Source organism: Chlamydomonas reinhardtii, chromosome 3 (genome assembly GCF_000002595.2).
Source record: "Chlamydomonas reinhardtii strain CC-503 cw92 mt+ chromosome 3, whole genome shotgun sequence".
NCBI classification, from domain to species: domain Eukaryota; kingdom Viridiplantae; phylum Chlorophyta; class Chlorophyceae; order Chlamydomonadales; family Chlamydomonadaceae; genus Chlamydomonas; species Chlamydomonas reinhardtii.
This window is the reverse complement of record NC_057006.1, coordinates 8,209,448-8,229,896: the sequence shown is the minus strand read 5'-3', so window position 1 is coordinate 8,229,896 and position 20,449 is coordinate 8,209,448. Positions and strand designations below refer to the sequence as shown.

General features: G+C 64.8%; 5 protein-coding genes across 5 annotated transcripts; 2 read left to right on the top strand and 3 right to left on the bottom strand.

Annotated features, from left to right (window-relative positions):
* Position 1: 1 nt before the first annotated feature.
* Positions 2-3,081, bottom strand: CHLRE_03g199700v5 (uncharacterized protein). Its single transcript, XM_043061320.1, has 3 exons — positions 2,719-3,081; positions 2,127-2,601; positions 2-1,981 (listed from the first exon to the last, which is right to left on the bottom strand). The coding sequence occupies exons 2-3, from the start codon at positions 2,550-2,552 to the stop codon at positions 233-235; spliced, it is 2,175 nt and encodes a 724-aa protein (XP_042926590.1). The 5' UTR covers positions 2,553-2,601; positions 2,719-3,081; the 3' UTR covers positions 2-232.
* A 132-nt stretch (positions 3,082-3,213) lies between these two features.
* On the top strand, positions 3,214-8,520 carry CHLRE_03g199750v5 (uncharacterized protein). Its single transcript, XM_043061321.1, has 8 exons — positions 3,214-3,534; positions 3,812-4,127; positions 4,359-5,106; positions 5,365-5,573; positions 5,965-6,130; positions 6,716-6,791; positions 6,970-7,035; positions 7,190-8,520. Exons 1-8 carry the CDS (start codon positions 3,334-3,336, stop codon positions 7,541-7,543), a joined length of 2,136 nt encoding a protein of 711 aa, XP_042926589.1. The 5' UTR covers positions 3,214-3,333; the 3' UTR covers positions 7,544-8,520.
* Positions 8,521-9,144: 624 nt separating this feature from the next.
* On the top strand, positions 9,145-13,789 carry CHLRE_03g199800v5 (uncharacterized protein). Its single transcript, XM_001693324.2, has 10 exons — positions 9,145-9,434; positions 9,567-9,644; positions 10,162-10,313; positions 10,482-10,626; positions 10,825-10,975; positions 11,226-11,337; positions 11,568-11,690; positions 11,832-12,268; positions 12,533-12,614; positions 12,833-13,789. Exons 1-10 carry the CDS (start codon positions 9,287-9,289, stop codon positions 12,896-12,898), a joined length of 1,494 nt encoding a protein of 497 aa, XP_001693376.1. The 5' UTR covers positions 9,145-9,286; the 3' UTR covers positions 12,899-13,789.
* A 72-nt stretch (positions 13,790-13,861) lies between these two features.
* CHLRE_03g199850v5 (uncharacterized protein) lies at positions 13,862-17,873 on the bottom strand. Its single transcript, XM_043061323.1, has 4 exons — positions 16,087-17,873; positions 15,793-15,897; positions 15,092-15,392; positions 13,862-14,919 (listed from the first exon to the last, which is right to left on the bottom strand). Exons 1-4 carry the CDS (start codon positions 17,857-17,859, stop codon positions 14,120-14,122), a joined length of 2,979 nt encoding a protein of 992 aa, XP_042926588.1. The 5' UTR covers positions 17,860-17,873; the 3' UTR covers positions 13,862-14,119.
* Positions 17,874-17,926: 53 nt separating this feature from the next.
* Positions 17,927-20,353, bottom strand: CHLRE_03g199900v5 (uncharacterized protein). Its single transcript, XM_001693183.2, has 5 exons — positions 19,969-20,353; positions 19,700-19,880; positions 19,459-19,584; positions 19,147-19,218; positions 17,927-18,887 (listed from the first exon to the last, which is right to left on the bottom strand). The coding sequence occupies exons 1-5, from the start codon at positions 20,148-20,150 to the stop codon at positions 18,840-18,842; spliced, it is 609 nt and encodes a 202-aa protein (XP_001693235.1). The 5' UTR covers positions 20,151-20,353; the 3' UTR covers positions 17,927-18,839.
* Positions 20,354-20,449: the final 96 nt, after the last annotated feature.

The window sequence follows — 20,449 nt, the reverse complement described above, 5'->3', positions numbered from 1 at the left end:
GGTATGTCCTTGTTTCACAGCACAAACGCACAAGAGTGCGCCCGAGCTGCAACACCACTGCGCGACCATCCTGCTGAGCACACAGCATCGAACCATACAGCCCAACAGCCCAACTCCTTACAACGGAGCGGCCACACCTCCACCGCCCCACCATTCAGTTGCGGGTTCCATAACGTTTACCCCTCGCTACCAGCCGGTCGTGGACGTCCAGTCCCATCCGGCCAACCGCCGCTCAGTAGTCATCCAACGCCGACATCCACAGCACGCCGCGCTCGCCATGTGGGTCAGGCACCAGCTCCCACGCCGCCTCCACCGCCTCAGCACCTACCGGCCCGGCGCCGCCGCCGGCACCACCACCACCGCCGGCACGCGGCGTGCCTGTTGCGGAGCGACCCCCGCTGACGCCCGCATCCGGCCCCCGGATGTCCCCATCCGCCTCCTCATGCGCACCCGTGCACAGCACCACGAAGCCAGTGTGCCGTACCTCGTACACCAGGGCCCAGGGCGCAACCGTGGACGCCGCACACGCCACCGCCTCCCCGTGCGTCACCACCAGTACTGCCTCCGCCGGCGCCTCCGCCCCGCCATCTCCACCGGCAAGCCCCTGCAGCTGCCCGCTGCTGCTGCCGCCACAGCCTCCACCACCGCCCGCCATGCTGCTCCTCCCGCTGCTTCCCGCCGCGCCCCCCGCCTCATCCGCACCCGGCTCCGCCCGCGGTCCATTCCCAGCCTCCGCTGCAGCAGCTGCCGCCGCCGCCGCCGCAGCAGCCGCCAGCCCGGTGCTGCCGCCGCCCGACGGCGCGCGGCTTCGGGCCGTGCGGGGGCATTCCTCATCCAAGCCAACCTGGCTGATGGGCTGCCGCAGCAGACGGTGCTGGAAGTTGGCGTCCTCATCCTCATCCTCATCCTCATCGTCGTCTTCGTCTTCGTCCTCACGGTCGGTGTGGGGCTGCTGGCCCTCCGCGTGCCCCGCAGCCGCCGCGCCGACATCCATGGCCGCCCCGGCCGCCTGCCTGCAGCCCACTGCCTCCGCCGCCGCCGCAGCAGCCTCGCCACCAGCCCCTGCCGCTGCTGCCCCTCCTGGTATTGCTACTGCTTCTGCTGCTTCTGCTGCCTTCCCCTCGACTACGGGCCCCGCTCCAACGGATGCCACCCCGCAAGCGGACGTCTTGCGGGGCGTCCGGGTGCGCGACACAGGCAGCCGCTCCGCCGGCCGCCACAGCGCCCGCCAGGCCTGCTCCCAGTCCCGCCGCTGCTCCTGCAGAGACCCGCTGCCGCCTCCGCTGCTGCCAGCCGCTGTGGCTGCAGCAGTAGCAGCGGCGCCACATTCCGCTGCCGTTGAGGGGCCCGCCGCCGTCGTGGGGGCCGCCGCCTCCTCAGCCGCCGCCGCCGCCGCCACCATGAGGCAGCGGTAGGCGGCCCGGTAGCGGGCGTGTGCCGCCTCCAGGCTCTCCGGCGTGCACGGCACCCAGTCCGGCATGCGCAACAGCTCTGGCCCTGGCCCCGGCTCCGCCCGCCCCTGCCCCTGAACCTGAACCTGAGAGGCTTCTGTGCACATAGCGACACCCGCGCCCGCGCCCTCAGCAGCCGCTGCAGCCTCCGTTGCAGCTTTCGCCGCAGCCAGCGGCAAGCCATCCGCTGCAGCAGCTGCCGCTGCCGCTGCTGCGCCTGCGTCGGCGCTGGACAGGACCGCGGGCCCCTCCTGCACGTCCTCGCTCTCCAGCGGACTGAACACGCTGTTGGCGTCGTCGCTCACAGCCGCCTCCTGGTCCGCACCCTCACCCGCACCCGCCTCCTGCTCTTGCTGCTTCGGCTCCTGCTCCTGCACTGCAGCGCCGGCACCAGCACCTGCGTGTCTGGCACCACCGGTGACACTGTTGGTGTTGGGCGCAGCGGCTGGCGCAGCAGCTGGCGCAGCGGCGACGGCAACGTAGGGCAGCCGCGGGTCGACCGGCGGCGGTAGGACTGCCACGTTGAAGCCCTGCGTGCGAGGCCAGGTGCGCGCACGCCTTCAGCAACGATACTTCACACAGACTTACACGCTGCAGCGGCAGCCAAGGAATGGTGAACTCGTTTTGGAATACAGAAACCAAAACGAGTTTAAGTAACTTTGCTTGCGAGCTCACCTGTAGCACGCAACTGCATGGGCGCGATCCCGGGAGCATGGCAGGCGCCTCTGCCTTAAATTCCGCCTGTGTTTGCAAGCCGGGGGTAGCATGCGGCGGCGCCCCAGCCCCGGCGGCATGAGCCGCAGGCGCAGTGCCCTCCATCGCGCCGCCCTCTTGCGGGAGGACCGTGGCCCCCAGGCCTGTCAGGTACTCCCGCGCGGTCAGGCTGCCGGGGCTGCTACCGCCACCCCCAGCTCCGCTGCTGCTGCCGTCGTCACCGCCGCTGGTGGCTTCTCCCCCAGCCGCCGGGTCCTGCTGCCCCTGCTGCTGCATCTGCTGCTGCTCGCCTGCTGGTATCCGCGGCCACATCCAGTGCACCAGCGGCCCCGTGGGAGTGCCCGGCACGCGGCAGAGCGTCTCGGACACCGCCCAGCTCACATGCATGCTGGGAAGCCCCAGCGCCTGGCAAATCGCCGCGGCCGTCTGCAGGCATCTGGGGTGGTGCGGCGTACAAGGCAGGCCAGCAGTGGTGAGGCCAGTGCAACGACAGTGAAGACAGATTGGGCATGGTTTTGGTAGCGGATGCTGTTGGAGGGCCATGCGCGCTCACCTGAGGAACGGGGAAACCACAACTGCCGAAATGCGCACTCCGCTTCGCCGCTCCCACGCAGCCACCTGCAAACCAGCCTTGGCCGCTTGAGCAAGTCCTGTCTCGCTCAGCGGCGGGTCCCACGGGCGCCCGCCCGGGCGCTGGGACTCCGCTTGCGTCCAAGCATCACTAATTTCGTCCTGGCGCTGCGCGTGCCGGAGAACCAACACAAACTTGGGCCGCGGCGCCTCCATTTGTCAATGATGTATAAGTTGCATGTATCCCGTGGCGGGTAGCGGCCACTGGCGTAACCCAGGTCAGCTGTTGAAAATCTAGGACTGTCCTTGAAAACAGCAATTGCACGTCTGGCTCTTCCACATGCACGCAAGAAATGTATGCAGGCAATGGTGTATAGTTACAGGGATTGAAAGGCCCGCAGCGCAGGGCGCAGGGGCCCAAGATGCACCCCCGCGGGCTCCATCGCAAATGCAGTTACACTCAAAGATAATTACGTATCACATACTCCAGTGCATACCGCGCGATTGCTGAATCGCCTCGCTTTGCTTGAGCGGAGATGCACTTGAGAATTAAAGGGTAGCGTAGGCCTGGTGGCCCGCTGGAAACAACCAGTGCACAATGCCGGTGGTAAATGTGGGCGGGCCGGTCGCTTGGGGCCTGGTCGTGCTGGTATCAGCATGGGCGGTGCGGGCCGGCCGCGCGCTCGCCGGGCGCCGAAAGGCGCGCCGGAATGAGGAGGAGGACACTGTGGTACACGATCCAAATGCTCTTCAGCCGCGGTTCCTGCAGCACCTTTCGGCGACGGCCATCCGTATGCTGGTGGGTTGGCCTCTGGGCGAGGGACTCCCGCGCTTTTGGGAGCCCGACCACCTGGCCCGGCCCGCCATACACGGGGCCCCACAGCCGCACACAATAAGCCTGGACCGTGCTAGCACAGGCATGACTCTTCGACAGGATCACTGGGAAGCAGGATATGACAGTGTCGAGGACCAAAATACAGGGGTCTACAGGCCTCCTCCAGCTGTGCTCGTCCCCTGGCACCAGCGGCTGTCATCATTCTCACTTGCTATTGCATGCGTCTCTTAACACACCACAGATCGAGACCGGCGCCCTGCCGTGTGCCATTCTGGAGCTTGCGCCGGACGGGACCCCAACGTCAGCATCAGCGGGCGGCAGAGCCAACTGCCCCGGGCAACAAGCGGGAGGTGGCGGCCCCGGCCGACAGGGCGCAGCAGCGGGTTCCCCAAGCACGGCTGCAGCGGGAGGGAGACCAGGCGGCAACACTGCAGCATCCGCAGGCAGTGGCGGGGGGGCTGCCGCAGCTGCCGGGGCTGCGGGAGGTGGCGCGGCGGGGCTGGCGCTGCAGCGCATCGTGCCGCCGGAGCTGGCGGCAGCTGTGCCCTGCATGACAGGTGGGCGGGGACGTGGGGGATGTGGCCTGTGGCCCGCTACCGCTGCACTGGCTTGTGTTGGGCACCGCGTACTGATTATGACTGCCAACCACCGTGCCACGGCCCTTGGGTACAATCACTTTGCACGCCGCTAACCGCCAGCAGCCTGCATCCACTTTGCACAAATACAATGCGACCACGAGTCGCACGACTCATGTGCCCTTTTTTCCACCTGCGCTGACATGCACGCAGCTGCGGCCTGGGTGCGGGCGCTGGCGGGGCCCGAGCCCTGGCGCGCGGAGCTCACCAGGGCCGCCAACGTGGCGGCGGCAGCCGCTGGCGTAGCGGGGGCAGGGTCCCCCGGTGCGGCGGGATCGTCCGTACGGTCCTCCTACGCCTCCTCGTATGCCTCCTCCCTAGGGCGAGACGGTGGGATAGCAGGCGGGCTAGGCGCTGGCGGCACAACGGCGGCAGGCCTGCGGGCGCGCCTGCCGCAGCAACAGGCGCAGCGGCTTTCGCTCACACTTGGGGCGGGCGGAACAGCGCTTGCGCATAACGGCTACGGCGGCGGTGCCCTCGGTCAGGGCGCTGCGGGCATGGGCTTAGAAGGCGCCGTGGGCGGCAACAGTGGCGGCGGCTCTGCAGCGGCGGCGGGCGACCGGCGGCTGTCTGCAGCCGGCGAGAGCGGCACGGACGCCGTCGGGCCCCTGGGGGCTGCTGGGGTGGGGCCGGGGACTGGGTACGGGCTAAACCAGTACGGAGGGGGCGGCACCGGCAGCGGGGGCCCCTTGCACCAACACGGGGCGGCTGCTACTGCCGCGGCGGCGGTAAATGGCAATGCCGCGCTGACGGCGGCTGTAGCAGCCGCGGCCGCGGCGGCTGCAGCCAACATGGCGTCGCTGCCGTACCCGCCCCGGCATGCGCTGTTGGTGGTTCTGGGGCGCAACGACAGGCACGTGGCGGCTGTGACGGCGGCGGCGGCAGCAGCCGGGTACAGCAGGTAAGGCGGGGACGGGGGCGGTAGACGGCCATGAAAGAGGGAAGTGAACAAGTGACTGCATGGAGTGTCGACGTCCAGTAAAGGCGCATTCAGCGCCTGATGCCGTCAGTGGTGCCCAATCGGCGAGGAAGTGGTGTCGTTTATTGGGGCGCCCAAGCCTTGCTTCTCGCCATGCCGCCCTCCATGGCTCAAGCCCGCCTCAAACTCCGTGGCGCTCATGGCCCGACCACTTGTGTGTCCCCATCCTCCTATGCTCAGGGTGGCGACCTGGATTGGCGGGCCGGAGGCGTTTGCCGCCACCTCACTAGGCGGGCCACGCCTGCCGTCCATCAGCAAGCACGCGCTGTGGCTGGTGCTGCAGCTGGGGCCCGACCCGCTCTTCCACGTGCCCGCCACCGTCATCGACGTACGGCGCCCCGATGAGCGGCTGTCGTACGGCGCGATCCGAGGCACCATCAACATCCCAGGTGCGGGTGGGGGAGGGGGGGGGCAGGGGAGTGGCAGGTGCTGGGCACTGCACGTGTTGAGAGCACTGGACTTGTGTCCGGAAGGGATGGGTGTAGGGAAGGGCGGCGAGAAGCTGGGTCAGGAGATGGGTGCTGGGTGGGATGGAGCTGGGTGAGAAGCCTGTGTGCAGAGGCTTCTGTGCAGTCAAAAGTGTTTTGTGGATGTATGGGGCGCCGATTGGAGCTCGATGGGTCGATGGCTAGGGATGCCAAGCTGGTGGTGCATGACATCGCGGAGGTGATTTCTGGCCTTTTAGTCGAGGCGATACTGTGCAGCATCCGCTACCCTCCTTAAGCCCGCGCATCACAACCACGACCCCCTGCCACAACCTCCGCCGCCTCCCCCCACCAGCTGACGAGCTGGCTGCGGCGCTGGTGCTGCCGCCGGCCGACTTCCGGCAGCGCTACGGCGTGCCCCGGCCCAGCGGGCCGGCGGAGGACGTGGTGGTGCTGCTGAGCCGCTCCGGCCGGAGGGCGGCCTGGGCGGCGCAGCTGTGTGTGGACGCCGGGCTACGCAGGTGTGTTTGTGTGTGTGTGTGTGTGTGTGTGTGTGTGTGTGTGTGTGTGTGTGTGTGTGTGTGTGTTAAAAAAAACCAAACGGAACAATTCCGCCATACACGCGCGCGCAGTTACCAACAAATACCGACGCCGGTTACCGAGCTCCGCGTTTGTCGATGTTGCCCCAGTTGCCACCTTGAGTATACTCACCCGCATATGTTGCCTGGAACCCCCTACCCGGGCGTTTGGCATTCAGCCTCGTCTCTGTGTGTGTGTGTGGTTTTAACAAAGAACAAAAAAGGAACAATTCCGCCATGTGTGTGTGTATGTGTTTGTGTTTGTGTGTGTGTGTGTGTGCAAAATACTTGGACAAGGGTTCGAAACTGAGCATGTGAATGCGCAAGCAAACAGCGGCCGCGGTGTGTGCTATGGATAGGGGGACGGGACGGGGCGGGGCGGGGGCGGGGTCGTGCGGGCTGGCGCTGCTAGCGATTGCCATACCGTACCATGCGATACCGTACCATAGCATGCGGCCTTGGTGCCGAGACTCGCTCTCAGGCCACACCGCTGCCTAACATACTGTCGTGCTGTGCGGCGGCCTGCAGGGTGTTCGTGTACGGCGAGGGCGTGTACGGCTGGCGGCTGGAGGACCGCGTGAAGCCGTACCGGGCGTACGACCTGGTGGGTTGGGCGGTTGGGCAGTTGGGCGGTTGGGCGATTGAGGCACAGGCGCAAATCAAGTGGTCATGCTGAGCGCAGGGCCTGCATGGTCCATGCCATCAAAGGTCAGGGCCTTCCTCCTCTATTGCATTCTGTTGTAGCCTTGATTGCGGTGTCCACTGCTGTTGTTGCCGGGCAGGGCGCACTGCCGCCGGACCCGGAGCCGTTCACAGTGGAGGAGGCGGACGAGGCGGCAGGCCTGGAGGTGCGGGGGCCAGCTCGCTGGGCGCGCTGCTGCGGGACTTGCATTATGCTTTGCGTGCTATAGCTCGTTACTCAATCTGCAAGCAGGCCTTGATGTTGGAACGCCACGACGTGACTGCCTATGTTCTTCTTGCCTCGCCTTGTTCCCTCCGCAGGAGCTTCATGCGCTGGACATGCCACTCCGCCAAGGGCCGCGGCCGTCTCGGTTCGCGGTGGCCTCGCCCGCAGCCCTGGGCGGCCCGGGAGCAGCTGGCGGCGGCGCACGCGGCGGCCTGGGTGTGGCCATGGGCATGGGGCTGGGCATTGGCCATGTGGGTGGCATGCTGCCTCCGCTGCCGGCTGGCATGGCTTACACAGGTGGAGGGCTGGGTGGTATGGGCATGGGCATGCCTGGGGGGCCAGGCAGGGGCGGGGGCGCTGCGCCGGGCGGCCCCGGCGCGGGCCACCACTCGCGCGGCGGCAGTGGGGCGGCTCGGGAGTGGGGCTGGCGCGGCAGGTCGATGCGGTAATGGGATATGTCTTGTGGGAGTGCCGGTGGCGGCAGTGATGTCTGCAAGATTACAGCCAGTATGTGTAGGGAGCAGAGACAGGCAGCATCAAGCTGAGGGTTAGTAGACTGCGCAAGCTAGCAGTGCGCAGCTAGCGTGCGGCCGCGGACGACATCACTTTGCACAGACCAGCACCGACTATGGCCCCCCGTTTTTTGTTATGGCTGGATGCCGGTGCGGCATAATGCATACTGCGTCATGCAAAGCCTTTCCTGATTTTGCTGGCTGTGGACGTCATGCAACACATTTTTTGGCTTATTAACTTTACCTCTGTGCTAAGGTGCTGTAGCACACGCGCAGATTTGGTTGTTGCAAGGATGCCGTCTCGTGCCTTTCACAGTTCCACGGGTGCGTCGAAGATGTGCACCCTGTGGTATTGGTGCACCTTTTTTGGGGTTGTGCGGTGATTCCAAGTTCATTGAATGCAGGCAGTTGGAAGGGTGCACCTCTTGGGCAGGCGTGCACGGTGCACCTGTGCGTCTCGGGGCCTGGTGTGTTTGGGCAGACTTAGCATGGACGGCGTGGTGATGATATGGATCGTCGTCTGGTGCTCAAGCTCATGGGCTTTGGCTGGCCGCCGACGCTGTCCCGGAAGCACCAGCAGCAGCAGGGGCCAGGGGGTCGGGTGATGATGTGGGCGCGGTGTATGGAGGTGGCACCCTGTATGTTCATCTGGGCGCTTAATTGCGTTAAGCCATTCGAGCCCACTTCGGAGGCAAGTTCGATTTGGTGGCGTGAGATCCGCCTCACCCCGGTTACTGCACGTGCAGGAGTGGTGTGCAGCAGTAGTCGGCAGGGTGTCCCCAGGTATTGTGGCGTTTGTCGCACGGTATGCCGGTGCAGTGCTCAGGTGCGTAAAGCGGCGCGTCGCGGTGTTGGTCGCAACCGGATGCTTGAAGCCGAAATCGCTTCGTCGGCACGTGTAAGTCATTGTTTGTTTGGGTGAGCTTTGCTGGCAGCGTAGAACCGCTGTGGCGGACACACGCTCAGCAAGGGCCAAGGGGGGCGTCCAAGCCAAGGTCCAAGCGCGCATCCCCTCACCCCTGCACCAATGTCCAACACCGACAGTAATCCACGCTCCGCTACGTCGCAAGCAGGCAATCATGCGTGTCTAACATGACTGAACTGCCCCGCTGCCCGTGAAGGGCGATCGTCACGAAGTTTTGTTTGCATGGTCGTATCGGTGTATATGCGCACGCATTGTTGCCGACACAACGGACACAACTATCCGGCTGCCTACTGTTGTATAAGGGTCATAGAATCTAGCGTTATCCTTCCACGAGCGTGTGGCAGCCTGCTGGCGTGGACGAGCTGTCATGCGTTGTTCCGTTATGTGTCGTCAAACGCCTTCGAGCGCTGCCCGGAACAATGCGTACTAGTATAGGAGCCATGAGGCAAGTGAACAGAAGCGGGCTGACTGGTCAAGGCGCACGATAGGGCTGACGAGCGTGCTGACGGGGTGTACCGCCGAGTGTCCGCTGCATTCCCGCCGGATTGGGAAATCGCGATGGTCGCGCATAGGCAAGCTCGCAAATGCTGTCAGCTTATCTTACATGAACACACAAACACTCTCGCAGGCACTAGCCTCAAACCCTCGAAACCTTTTTCCAACAGTTTACACCCCAATTCGGACGCCGCTCCAAGCTCGCTCCGTTGCTCCTTCATCGCACCACCTATTATTTCTAATATCGTAGACGCGACAAGATGTCGGCGCTCGTGCTGAAGCCCTGCGCGGCCGTGTCTATTCGCGGCAGCTCCTGCAGGGCGCGGCAGGTCGCCCCCCGCGCTCCGCTCGCAGCCAGCACCGTGCGTGTAGCCCTTGCAACACTTGAGGCGCCCGCACGCCGCCTAGGTGAGGGCGACGCAGTGAACGCAGTTTCGATGGGTCACTTTGTCGCTTTTGCGGAAGCCTCCGAAACGTCCCGCGAGGTTCAAACGGCCCCGAATGACCACACCCATATGGCCACTGGAAATAATAACGCAGGCAACGTCGCTTGCGCGGCTGCCGCACCCGCTGCGGAGGCGCCTTTGAGTCATGTCCAGCAGGCGCTCGCCGAGCTTGGTGAGCGAACGGCCGAGCGAGCGCGCACGCATTGTTGTGGTCAAGTCTCTCCACTCAGTCCGACCCCCCACACGGCGTAGGGGTCTGAAGTCCACCAACTCCTCACACACCCCAAGGAAGGGACGTAAGCCCCCCTGGCTACGCTTTACCCAGCAGCCACAGCGACAGAGCGCCCCAACATAGGCTCGAGATAGAACGCACCTGAACTGTGACACTTACAATGGAAAGGAACTGCGGATGGCCTTAAAGTCAAGCATTTTGTGACGAGTCGGCTCGGAATCCCCATCGGCGCCCGTCCGTTCGTCTTCATCACCGCCTGAAACGGCGCACGCGCAATAGTGCGCACTTGATGCCTTTCGGTCCAACGCCTCTGTCAGCTAACACTTTCCAGGGCCAGCGCGGACTCGAGAACCCTCTTTCCTGGCAACCTTGGTTTGGCTGGCACCTGGCAACCTTGGTTTGGCTGGCACCAACCTTGACCCACATAAATCTCTCCCCCCCCCCCTTATGCCCACAGCCAAGCCCAAGGACGACCCCACGCGCAAGCACGTCTGCGTGCAGGTGGCTCCGGCCGTTCGTGTCGCTATTGCCGAGACCCTGGGCCTGGCGCCGGGCGCCACCACCCCCAAGCAGCTGGCCGAGGGCCTCCGCCGCCTCGGCTTTGACGAGGTAGGTGCGCTCGCTGCTGCAGTGCCCAACACGCATCTTCCAGCTCACCGCCTACCAGTCAGCACCTTGGCATGCATGCTTGGCGCATCTGCCGCCTCATTGCCGCCTCGCGGCCTCGCCGCTGCCTGCATCAAGCCTGCCTGCCTGCCTGCCCGCCCTCACGCCCAGGTGTTTGACACGCTGTTTGGCGCCGACCTGACCATCATGGAGGAGGGCAGCGAGCTGCTGCACCGCCTCACCGAGCACCTGGAGGCCCACCCGCACTCCGACGAGCCGCTGCCCATGTTCACCAGCTGCTGCCCCGGCTGGATCGGTGAGCAGCGCGGCGTGCTTGCTTAGGGCCCCATAACCTGTCTTGGGCCCCCCGCGTCCGCCTCTCCACCTACCTGCAACATGTACGTGCCTACGGTATTGTCGCATGTCTCTTGACGATTTGGGTCGACCTTACCTTTGCCTTGTGTCCTTTCTCCACCCCCACCCGCCTCTTTCCTCGCCGGCCCCCCTCGCGCAGCTATGCTGGAGAAATCTTACCCGGACCTGATCCCCTACGTGAGCAGCTGCAAGAGCCCCCAGATGATGCTGGCGGCCATGGTCAAGTCCTACCTAGCGGAAAAGAAGGGCATCGCGCCAAAGGACATGGTCATGGTGTCCATCATGCCCTGGTGAGAGCCCCGGGGGGGAGGCGGGGATTGCGGGGGGCAGGGGGTGCGGGGGGCAGGGTTTGCCGGCGTGGTGGAAGGCTGCCCCAGGATGGTCGAGGAGGCCCGCCGTGGGGGTCTGCCGGCGTAAAATTTGGTATGTGGGTCGAATGGTTCAGCCGCGGAGCCATGGCGCCGCCCCTGCACCAGCATTCAAGCTGCCTGTGCTGACCCAACCCACCTGCTTCACCGCCCTGCACACACCGGTGCGCAGCACGCGCAAGCAGTCGGAGGCTGACCGCGACTGGTTCTGTGTGGACGCCGACCCCACCCTGCGCCAGCTGGACCACGTCATCACCACCGTGGAGCTGGGCAACATCTTCAAGGTGGGCCGGGGGGCGGGGGGCGGGCGCGCGGGGCGTTATGATTCGGGCCTTAAGGGTTGTTCGCATCATCATCAGAAAGCCCACCCAGCGCGGAAATGCGAGTCGAACGCGAGTAGGAGTAGTAGTACTCCTCGCTCTCTGGCACTGCTGTAAGCGCACACGCGCACCCACACGCACACGCACACGCACACGCAACCGCACACGTGCACCAACGTCACATCCACACGCAGGAGCGCGGCATCAACCTGGCCGAGCTGCCCGAGGGCGAGTGGGACAATCCAATGGGCGTGGGCTCGGGCGCCGGCGTGCTGTTCGGCACCACCGGCGGTGTCATGGAGGCGGCGCTGCGCACGGTGGGTCTGTGAGAGCCGGTTGATTGGCCCGGCAGAACGCATACACTTGCTGAACCTTTGATGCGGGATAAGCAAGGCTACCGATCCGCGTCTTTTTACACCTGTTTATCACGTCGCTGAGCAAGCTCGTGACACCTGCAGGCCTATGAGCTGTTCACGGGCACGCCGCTGCCGCGCCTGAGCCTGAGCGAGGTGCGCGGCATGGACGGCATCAAGGAGACCAACATCACCATGGTGCCCGCGCCCGGGTCCAAGTTTGAGGAGCTGCTGAAGCACCGCGCCGCCGCGCGCGCCGAGGCCGCCGCGCACGGCACCCCCGGGCCGCTGGCCTGGGACGGCGGCGCGGGCTTCACCAGCGAGGACGGCAGGGGCGGCATCACACTGCGCGTGGCCGTGGCCAACGGGCTGGGCAACGCCAAGAAGCTGATCACCAAGATGCAGGCCGGCGAGGCCAAGTACGACTTTGTGGAGATCATGGCCTGCCCCGCGGGCTGTGTGGGCGGCGGCGGCCAGCCCCGCTCCACCGACAAGGCCATCACGCAGAAGCGGCAGGCGGCGCTGTACAACCTGGACGAGAAGTGAGCGGGCGGCGCTGCTGGGATTGGGCAGGGGAGGGAAGGGACTGCGGGGCAGGGTGCGGCGGGAAACGGAAATGGGCAAGGCTCGAGGTGGAGGGCGGGGTGGGTTGGGGTTACTTGCTACAGGTTGGCGGGCAGGATGTGATGGAAGCAGTGTGGAGGAGGTGTGCGTAGGGTCCCGACGACGGTATTCGCACGAGCAAAGAGGGTCGGCACTTCCTGACACAATGTGCGCCTGCACGTGCGCTCCTGTTGCTGCCCCAGGTCCACGCTGCGCCGCAGCCACGAGAACCCGTCCATCCGCGAGCTGTACGACACGTACCTCGGAGAGCCGCTGGGCCACAAGGTGGGGGGGGGTTGTAACTACCAGCCCAAATGACGGGGCTGGTCGGGGGCGTTGGAGAGGCGGGCCGGGAGGGAGGCGGGCTGGGTGTGGGGCAACAGCAGGTGAAGGGACGGGGGGGCACACTGGGCAGGGCGGTACATGCCTTGTCCTGATAGCTACCCACACGCGACTGTTGCTACATGGATGCATGACGTGTGCCGTGTGCTTGACCCCTGCAGGCGCACGAGCTGCTGCACACCCACTACGTGGCCGGCGGCGTGGAGGAGAAGGACGAGAAGAAGTGAGGAGCGCCAGAGGCTCTTTGGGCGGAGACAGCTTCAAAGCGAGGGGGCGTATTAGCAGTACCGTAAATATGCACTGATGGGTGATGCGGGTGTCCTCCTTTATATTGAATGGGGTCAAAATAGGCGGCGGGTCAAATGTTTCCTTTTTGAGTGGTGTCACAGCATGGGGCACGTGTGCGGAGGCCAGTTGCCCTCCAGTGCACGCGCTCCCGGTGTGTGGCCGCACTGGCCTTGGATAATGCACCGGTGGAGGATTATGGAAGAGGGGGACTCAGAAGGCTCATTATTGGACAATGCCTGGTCTCTTCCACATTGGTGTGAGCGCGGCTCCGCATAGGCTGTTCACTGCACGCTGGCATTAGGCGTAGGTACTGGCATGAGGGAGCGCGGCTTGCTAACCGAATGGCGTATCCCTCCAGGGCACGTCGGAATGGCGCGTGCCCATCAACGCAAATTCTTGGCCTTCATCGCTTCTGGATATTGAAGCTGCACAAACCTGCATTCTATTTGCTTGTTTACACGTGCCCCAATCTTGGTTGGAAGCTAAACATGTTTGGGAACAATTCATCTTACTAAAGCGTGTGGGGGTTGAGGATGCGCACGTTGTGCGCTGGTGGGTGGGCGGGAACGTGGGTAGCATTTAGGCTAGCTGGCATACGACAACGGGGCCCGTGAGGATTGAGCACTTGACTCGCGAACTTATGAACGTAGCGCTTTATACCCACCGTATGCGATTGACGTTGGTGTAGGCAACCAGGCGGTAGGAAGGCGGAGAGATGCATTGCAAACGCCTGTAAAAGAACGGCATAGCTACTAGACACTCTGATGTGGACCCTTGGCGCAGCCACGACAGGAGAGGTGTGCATCAGCCGCTTGTAAGCACGCACTTCTGAGCACGAACCCGGTCCCCACTGTCCTTCCAGACTGTGTACTTCCTAGCACTCCCGCACGGCATTGCGTGTTGTCTGAGGACCCGAAGAGCGAGGCGCGCGCAACAGCATTCCGGCTCGCCACCAGCAGGCAGCTCAGTTCGCCCCTCGGGCGCTCAATTCACGATCAGCCCTACGCTCTACACTCTACTTGCTACGCGCGCCCCTCTCTCGCCTGTTCCATGGCGGAGGGCTCCCACACCGTGCGGTTCCTTCCCTTTCGGCCACCTCCACGCCCCGAAATGTTCCTTGCACACCAACAACATACCGTGCAAACGGAAGGGCACTACCGTCACTTGGCCTTGCCTCCGGCCCCCTTGCCTTTTGTCGCTGCCTTTCCTGCCTTGGCCTTAGCCTTGCCTCTAGCCCCGCCACCGCCACCGCCCGCCTTACCGCCCACCGGTTTGCCGCCTGCGTGCTTCGGCGCCCGCGTCTTCGCTGTCCCGGCAGCTTTGGCGCCGCCCCGCTTTGCCACCGGCTTGAGCTTCTTCTTGCCCGCGCCCTCCTCCCCACCACCACCACCTCCTCCATCCTCAACACCGTCCATGTCCACGGCATACAGATCTGCATAAGGGTCATCCTCCAACAGCTCTGGAGCGTTCGCTGCTGCTGCGGCGGCTGCTGCCCCGCCGCCGCCGCCCGCCACGTCGTCAGCTGACACGCCCACTGGCTGGTGCGGCGTGGCCACCAAGAAGGTGGAGAACACGCGCTCCACCACTGCCGTGCGTGTCCTGTTGCCGGCGCCGCCACCACCGCTGCCGCCGTTGCCTCGGGGCTGGAGGACTGCCGCCTCCGCATCAGCATCGGCCGCGGTATTCTCCTCAATCCCTCCGTACGCGCCTGCACCGCTGGCCCGGCTACCACTGGCGCGCCCGGCCCTGGCACCACCACCACCACCACCACCAGCGCCGCCGGCTGCGGGCCCCTCCACAACCTTGATGATCATGGCGGTGCCGGCCAGTGGCGTGTGCCGCAGCCGCAGCAGCTGCCCCTTCAGGTCCAGTCCGAGACCGCCCGCCGACAGGACCGCCTCCTCGGCGGCGGCCGTGGCGGCGGCTGTGGCGGCGGCGGCTGTAGGGCCGCGACCGCCGGCTGCGAGAGTTCGCAGAGGCGTGGACAAAAGCACAACAGGAACTGGTGAATGCACCCGTGTGCGGTATGGGTCACGCAAAGATGAGACAATGTATGTTGCATACACAATGTGCACCCGTGATGTGCACCCATCCTGATCACTCAAGAGTACGTATGTTGCAATGGTACTAACCCTTTGCGCGCTTGCCCTGTCGGCCACCGCCAACACCACTGCCGCCGCTTTCACTGCTGCCGCTGCTGCCGCCGTGGTCCTCTTCACTGCTGCTCAGCAGCTCATCTCCGCTCCAGCCGCTGCCCGCGTCGCTGCGCCGCCCCAGTAGGCCTGGACTAACACCGGCGGCTGCGCCGTCTGTGACGCGGGGCTCCCGGCGCCGCCTGCCGCCGCCGCCTCTACTGCCGCCGCCGCCTCCGGTTGCTACTGCGCCCCCCATGCCAGGCAGCGGGCACAGGCGGCCTATGGCGCCCATATCACCCTGTGTGTGTATGTGTGTCCGTGTGCATGTGTGTGTGTGTGTGTGCATATATGTATGTGTGTGCATATGTGTGTGTGCGTGTGTGCAGTACAGCAGTACAGTAGTGGCGTCAGGGGCTCACAAGTCGGAGCGCATGCATTGGGTACGGCGACCAAAGTTGAAAGCCGTGAGGACACCTACACCATTATGGTCCCCGATACACACATACACACAGACACACACACAGACACACACAGACACACACACACAGGTTCCAGGCTTATCGCGGGTAAGTATGACTACCTGGGTCACGACAGTCACGCGACGCTCAGTACAATGGTAGGTATCGGTAAGTAAATGCGTCGCGTCGTTGGGCGGGCTTTCGTTTCTTTTGAGCACACACACACGTCAACACCCCCACCTGGAAGTCCAGCAGCGGCGGCAGCTGCACCAGCAGGGTGTCGGGCTGCGCCAGCCGCAGCGCCGCCGGGGCGGGCAGCAGCAGTGCCATGTGGCCCTCGGGCACCTGCGTGCAGCGCGGGGGTTCAGCAGGGGCCGGTTGGCATGGAGGCAGATGGAGGGTGGACGCAGTGGCGGGCAGCAGCGCTACTGGGAACGTAGGTATAAGGCAGCGTATGCATAAGAGCAATTGCCCCAACCTATGTGAGGAACGTCATTCGCATTGTGACGAAGCATTCATGCCAGGCGCTCTTACCGGTCCGGTCGGGCTTGCCAAAGCTGCCGTGCGCGGGTGAGCCGAAGCGCTAGCCGACCTCCTCTTTTTGGCAGCCCCGCCGATCCCTGCATCCGCGGCGGCAGCTGCACCCATGGCCCCAGCGCCTGCTCTCCCCTTTGCCCCGCCCTCGCCCTGCAATAATGTCCGCGGTCGCTTGGCAGCCGCTGCCGGCGCCCCACCGCCCTTGGCCCTCGAGGCGGCCAGGGCGGCCCTTACCAACCCCGGCGCTGCTGCAGCGCGAGGCGCGGACTTGGCGGGAGCCTGCCGCCTCCCAGCTGCACCCTCCTTCGCTGCGCCGCGGCCGCGGCGGCCGCGGCCGCGACCACCACTGTCGCTGTCGCTGTCACTGCCACTGCTAGGCCCCTCACCGCTGTCGCTGTCCCCGCTCGCTGTACCGGCAGTAGCAATGGCGCCACCGCCGCCGCCACCGCGCCGGCCGGGTCGTTTGCTGGGCACCGCCCCGCCAGCCGGGCCCTTGCCCCCGCCCCCACTCGGCGCCCAGTCGCTGTCGCTCCCAGCGTCCTGCTCGTCGCTGTCGCTGCTGCTGCTGCCATAGCCCTCGCTGCTGGCGCCCTCGCTGCTGCCACTCCTGCCGCCATCCGACACTGCGCCGTCATCTCCACCACCCTCCTGGTCCTCGTCCTCCTCCTGGTCCTCGTCCTCGTCCTCCTCCTCCTCCTGCTGCTGCTGCTGCTGCTGCTGCTGCTGCTGCGGCTGCAGCCCCTGCTCATCGCTGTCCCCACCGCCGGCGACCGCCAGCACAGCCGTGTTGGCTCGTCCCTCGCCAGCGGCTGCACCACAGCTGCTGGCCATGCCGGCGCCAGCCCCAGCACCGCCGGCGCCAGCCCCACCACCAGCACCCCCACGTCCCTTGGGCGCCTTGAGACCAGCAGCACCGGCGGCTGCAGCAGCAAGGCCAGAGGCCACGGGCTGCACGAGCGCCGCCAGCGGCCTGAGCGGCTGCAGCTGTAGCTGTGGCTGAGCGCGGGCCTGTTGTGACCTGCCGCCTGCCAGCAGCGCGGCTGCCCCTGTCGCCGCGGCGTGTACCGCTGCCGACGCAGCCGTACCGGCGCCCTGCTGGGTCGCCGGCACTAGCACGTGACCTGGCCCGCTGCCGCTGCAGTGGCCGCCGCCAGCCGCCGCTGGCTGTTGCTGTGCGGGCTGTGGCAGGCCAAACTGGATACGTGGCAGGGCGGTCAGGGAGGCAGGCCGCGAGGGCGCACTTCTGGGGGCATCTGGCTTCGGCGCGGGCTTTGCCGCGGGCGCCCGAGGCGGCAATGGGTGTGACTTGGCGCGGACGCCGCCCCTCGCAAACTTGCGCATCTCGCCAACTGCTTGCAGTTCTAGCGACTCCGTCTTCTCTTCGCATTGCTGCTGGCTCGGCTGCTGCGGCTGCAAAAATGGGTTGGGCAGCCGCGGCAGCACTCGCGCGGCCCCCGCCTCCCCGACCCCCGCACTTGCTGCTGCTCGCCCTGCTGCATCCCCAGCGGGAGCTGCAAAGAAGCGCAGGATGCCCTCGCTGTTCCTCCTTGAAGGCTCCGGCTTCCGCGCTGCCGTCCCGCCATTTTCCCGCGGCTTGGGCGCCGCGGGCGCTGCCGCTGAGGGCGCTGCGGCATGCGAGTGTTGCTGAGCTAGTGCATTGCTGGTACTGACAGCGCCACGCTCCGTCGAGGGCGCAGGCGAAGCCCTGAAGGAAAACAGAGAGCCGCGCGGCAGCAGGCTGCCCGCGCCTCCTTCTCCACTGCCTTGCATTACTAAAGGTTGTCCGATGGTGCCGAGTTGTGCTGTTCTTTGTTGTGAGTACAGGCAAAAGGCAAGCCCAATCGGCATTTTACAACTCGATGGGCCTCGTTCGGTACCGCAGTCGGCACCGCATCCTCGCCCTCCTGCTGCCGCACAGCGTCACCCCGTGTTGGGACGTGAGCACAACTCCTGCACTGTAATTCCTGCTCATACCATAGCACCTCATGTTTCTGAGAGCTCTCTTCATCTGCACACTCAACACGTACGCCCATCCGGCGCATCGCGGCCAGCAGCCTTCCCTGGGCCATGCACCCAGTCGACCAAGCCCCGACCCACACACCATGCGCCCAGCATGGCACATGGGCACGTGACACTTCACCTGCTTCTATAAACCTGACCTCCGGGGCCTGATTGCGACGTACACTGCATGCCACGATGGCTGCATGCACGCGTCAACCCACACACATGTCTACTCTACGCTCCAGTCACTGAAGCGCTCTCGGCTGCCTGCGTCATTCGCAAAAACCCACCTCAGAGCACTTGCCGGCCGCACACGCATCCCGTTAGCCCGCTGCCGCACGTGCAGACGGCTAGCAGCAAAAGGCTCGGCATGGCCCTTGCGCTGAGTCAAAAGTCAACAAAGTGTCTGTAAAGCGGCTCCCGTAATGACTCCCCTACATACATGAACCCCCATATGCGCATGTCGTCGAAACTCCAGCCCCGAGCACTAGCTCGATGCAGCAGCTCCGGACAGCGCTCAACGTGCTAGGCACACGTAAAGCCTCCACAACAGAACCGTTCCCAGGGCCGTTCGCATGGGCGCCGTGCCGCCCCGGCCGCTGCTGAACTCCGCTGGCGCCAATGCACCGGTCCACACTCATAGAACAGCCCTTAGCTGCTGCGCCAGTGTGTTCGCCTGCTGCCTGGTGGACTCGCCAGGAGCTGGCAGCCCAAGCCGCGCCAGCGGCTCCGCCCGACCCGAGGGCCGCTTACACCATGTAGCGGTCCTTGGCCTTGCCCGAGGTGATCTTCTCCTCCTGCAATAGGATAAGGTATCCAACGTAGACACGGTCAGAAGACTTGCGGCCGTGGCAGCCTCAGCCAGGCAGCCAGCTGCAGCACCCCCCCTCTGCCCACTTGCGTGCGCCAAGGCTGACAACGCTTAGGGTGTCGCACGTGCCGGCCCATCCTCGAAAACCTCGTAGAATGACAGCCCCCGTGCTGACGCTAACTCTCCTCGAGGCCCGGCTGACCGCCGCAGCACAGGTTGCCCAGCCCCCCATCACGCCAACTTACGAAGACGGAGAAGCCAATCTTAGCGGACTCGGGAATGTCAAGGTACTGCTTCAGCTGCTTGCCAATCATGGTCTGTGCGGAACATTAGGGGTGTCACAGAGCACGCGGTGTCGCGTTAGACTGCCGGCCCAGATGCGACGTTCTCTGGGCGCTGGCGCGCCTTCCACGCGGTTTAAGACAGCACCCTTCCCTTCCGCGCCCGAAGCCGCGACTCATGATGCAACCATTCACCCCCGGCGTGTCGTCTCCATTACAGGTTTCATCCAAGCCAGTCCTCCTGCACCCCGGCGGCTACCAGCGGAGCACCCGCACCTGGGCAGCCTCGTTCGAGGCGGTGCGCGACCAGAGCTCAATGCGGTCACCGCGCGCGCGGATGACCACGGCAATGCCGTTCACCTCATCACCATCAGTGAACTGCTCGCCGATGCAGGCCAGCACCTGCGAACACGGAGGGATGTGGCCGCCGTCAGCGATTGCTTCCATGGAGACCCGCGATCTGTTTTGTAGAGGCATCCAGAGGAGCATATATGTTGCGTAGGTGCCCCGGACGCACCGTATTGAGCCACCAGGCGTCCAGCGTCTTCTTACTGTCGCCCTTGTTGGGCACCGGCGCGGTCCAGCTGCCGCCCTTCAGGTTCTTCGGGTCCTCCCACTTGGGCTCTATCCCCTCCTTGAAGAGATAGTACGTCGCGCCCACATTCACTTGGCTGGGGGTGCGGATGTTGTTGTACAGGCTGCGGGGGCAAATTGAAGCGCGCAGTGCTCAGCCCGAGGCCCACCCAGCGCCTGGGGCCGCAGCAGCTTCAATGCGCAGCTACCCACCACCAGAAGTCCTCCACGGTGTCGAAGGTGTACACCGATCTGAGTGACTGCCCATACTGCTTCTGCGTCTGCTTCTGGTTGGGGTTATCGAACCACAGGGTCCAGCGGTTCTCTAGGGGGTGCTTCTTGCTGAAGTCAGGCTCCACAGAGTCAATCTCGCCCTCCTCGCGACCGTCAGCCATCTTTGCGGCGGGTTTTGTCGGCGGCCCCCTGAGTTGAGCTGGTAAAATGCAAATGAAGGGGGAGTATGCCGTCTACCTAACTAAAGAAATTGTAGAGGCGAACAGGAACTATTTTTTGGCAAGGGCACCGAGCTCCCATGCAGCGCCTCGACTTGAGCTTGAAGTTGAAGCAGCCCAAGTACAAGCTGATGCATTTAAACAACTGACCCATAATATCCTATATTTCCCGATATCAAGCTGAAGACGGTCAGTTGACAGCACCCACGCCTGGACCTCCCCGAGTTCCCGTGCGGAGTTCC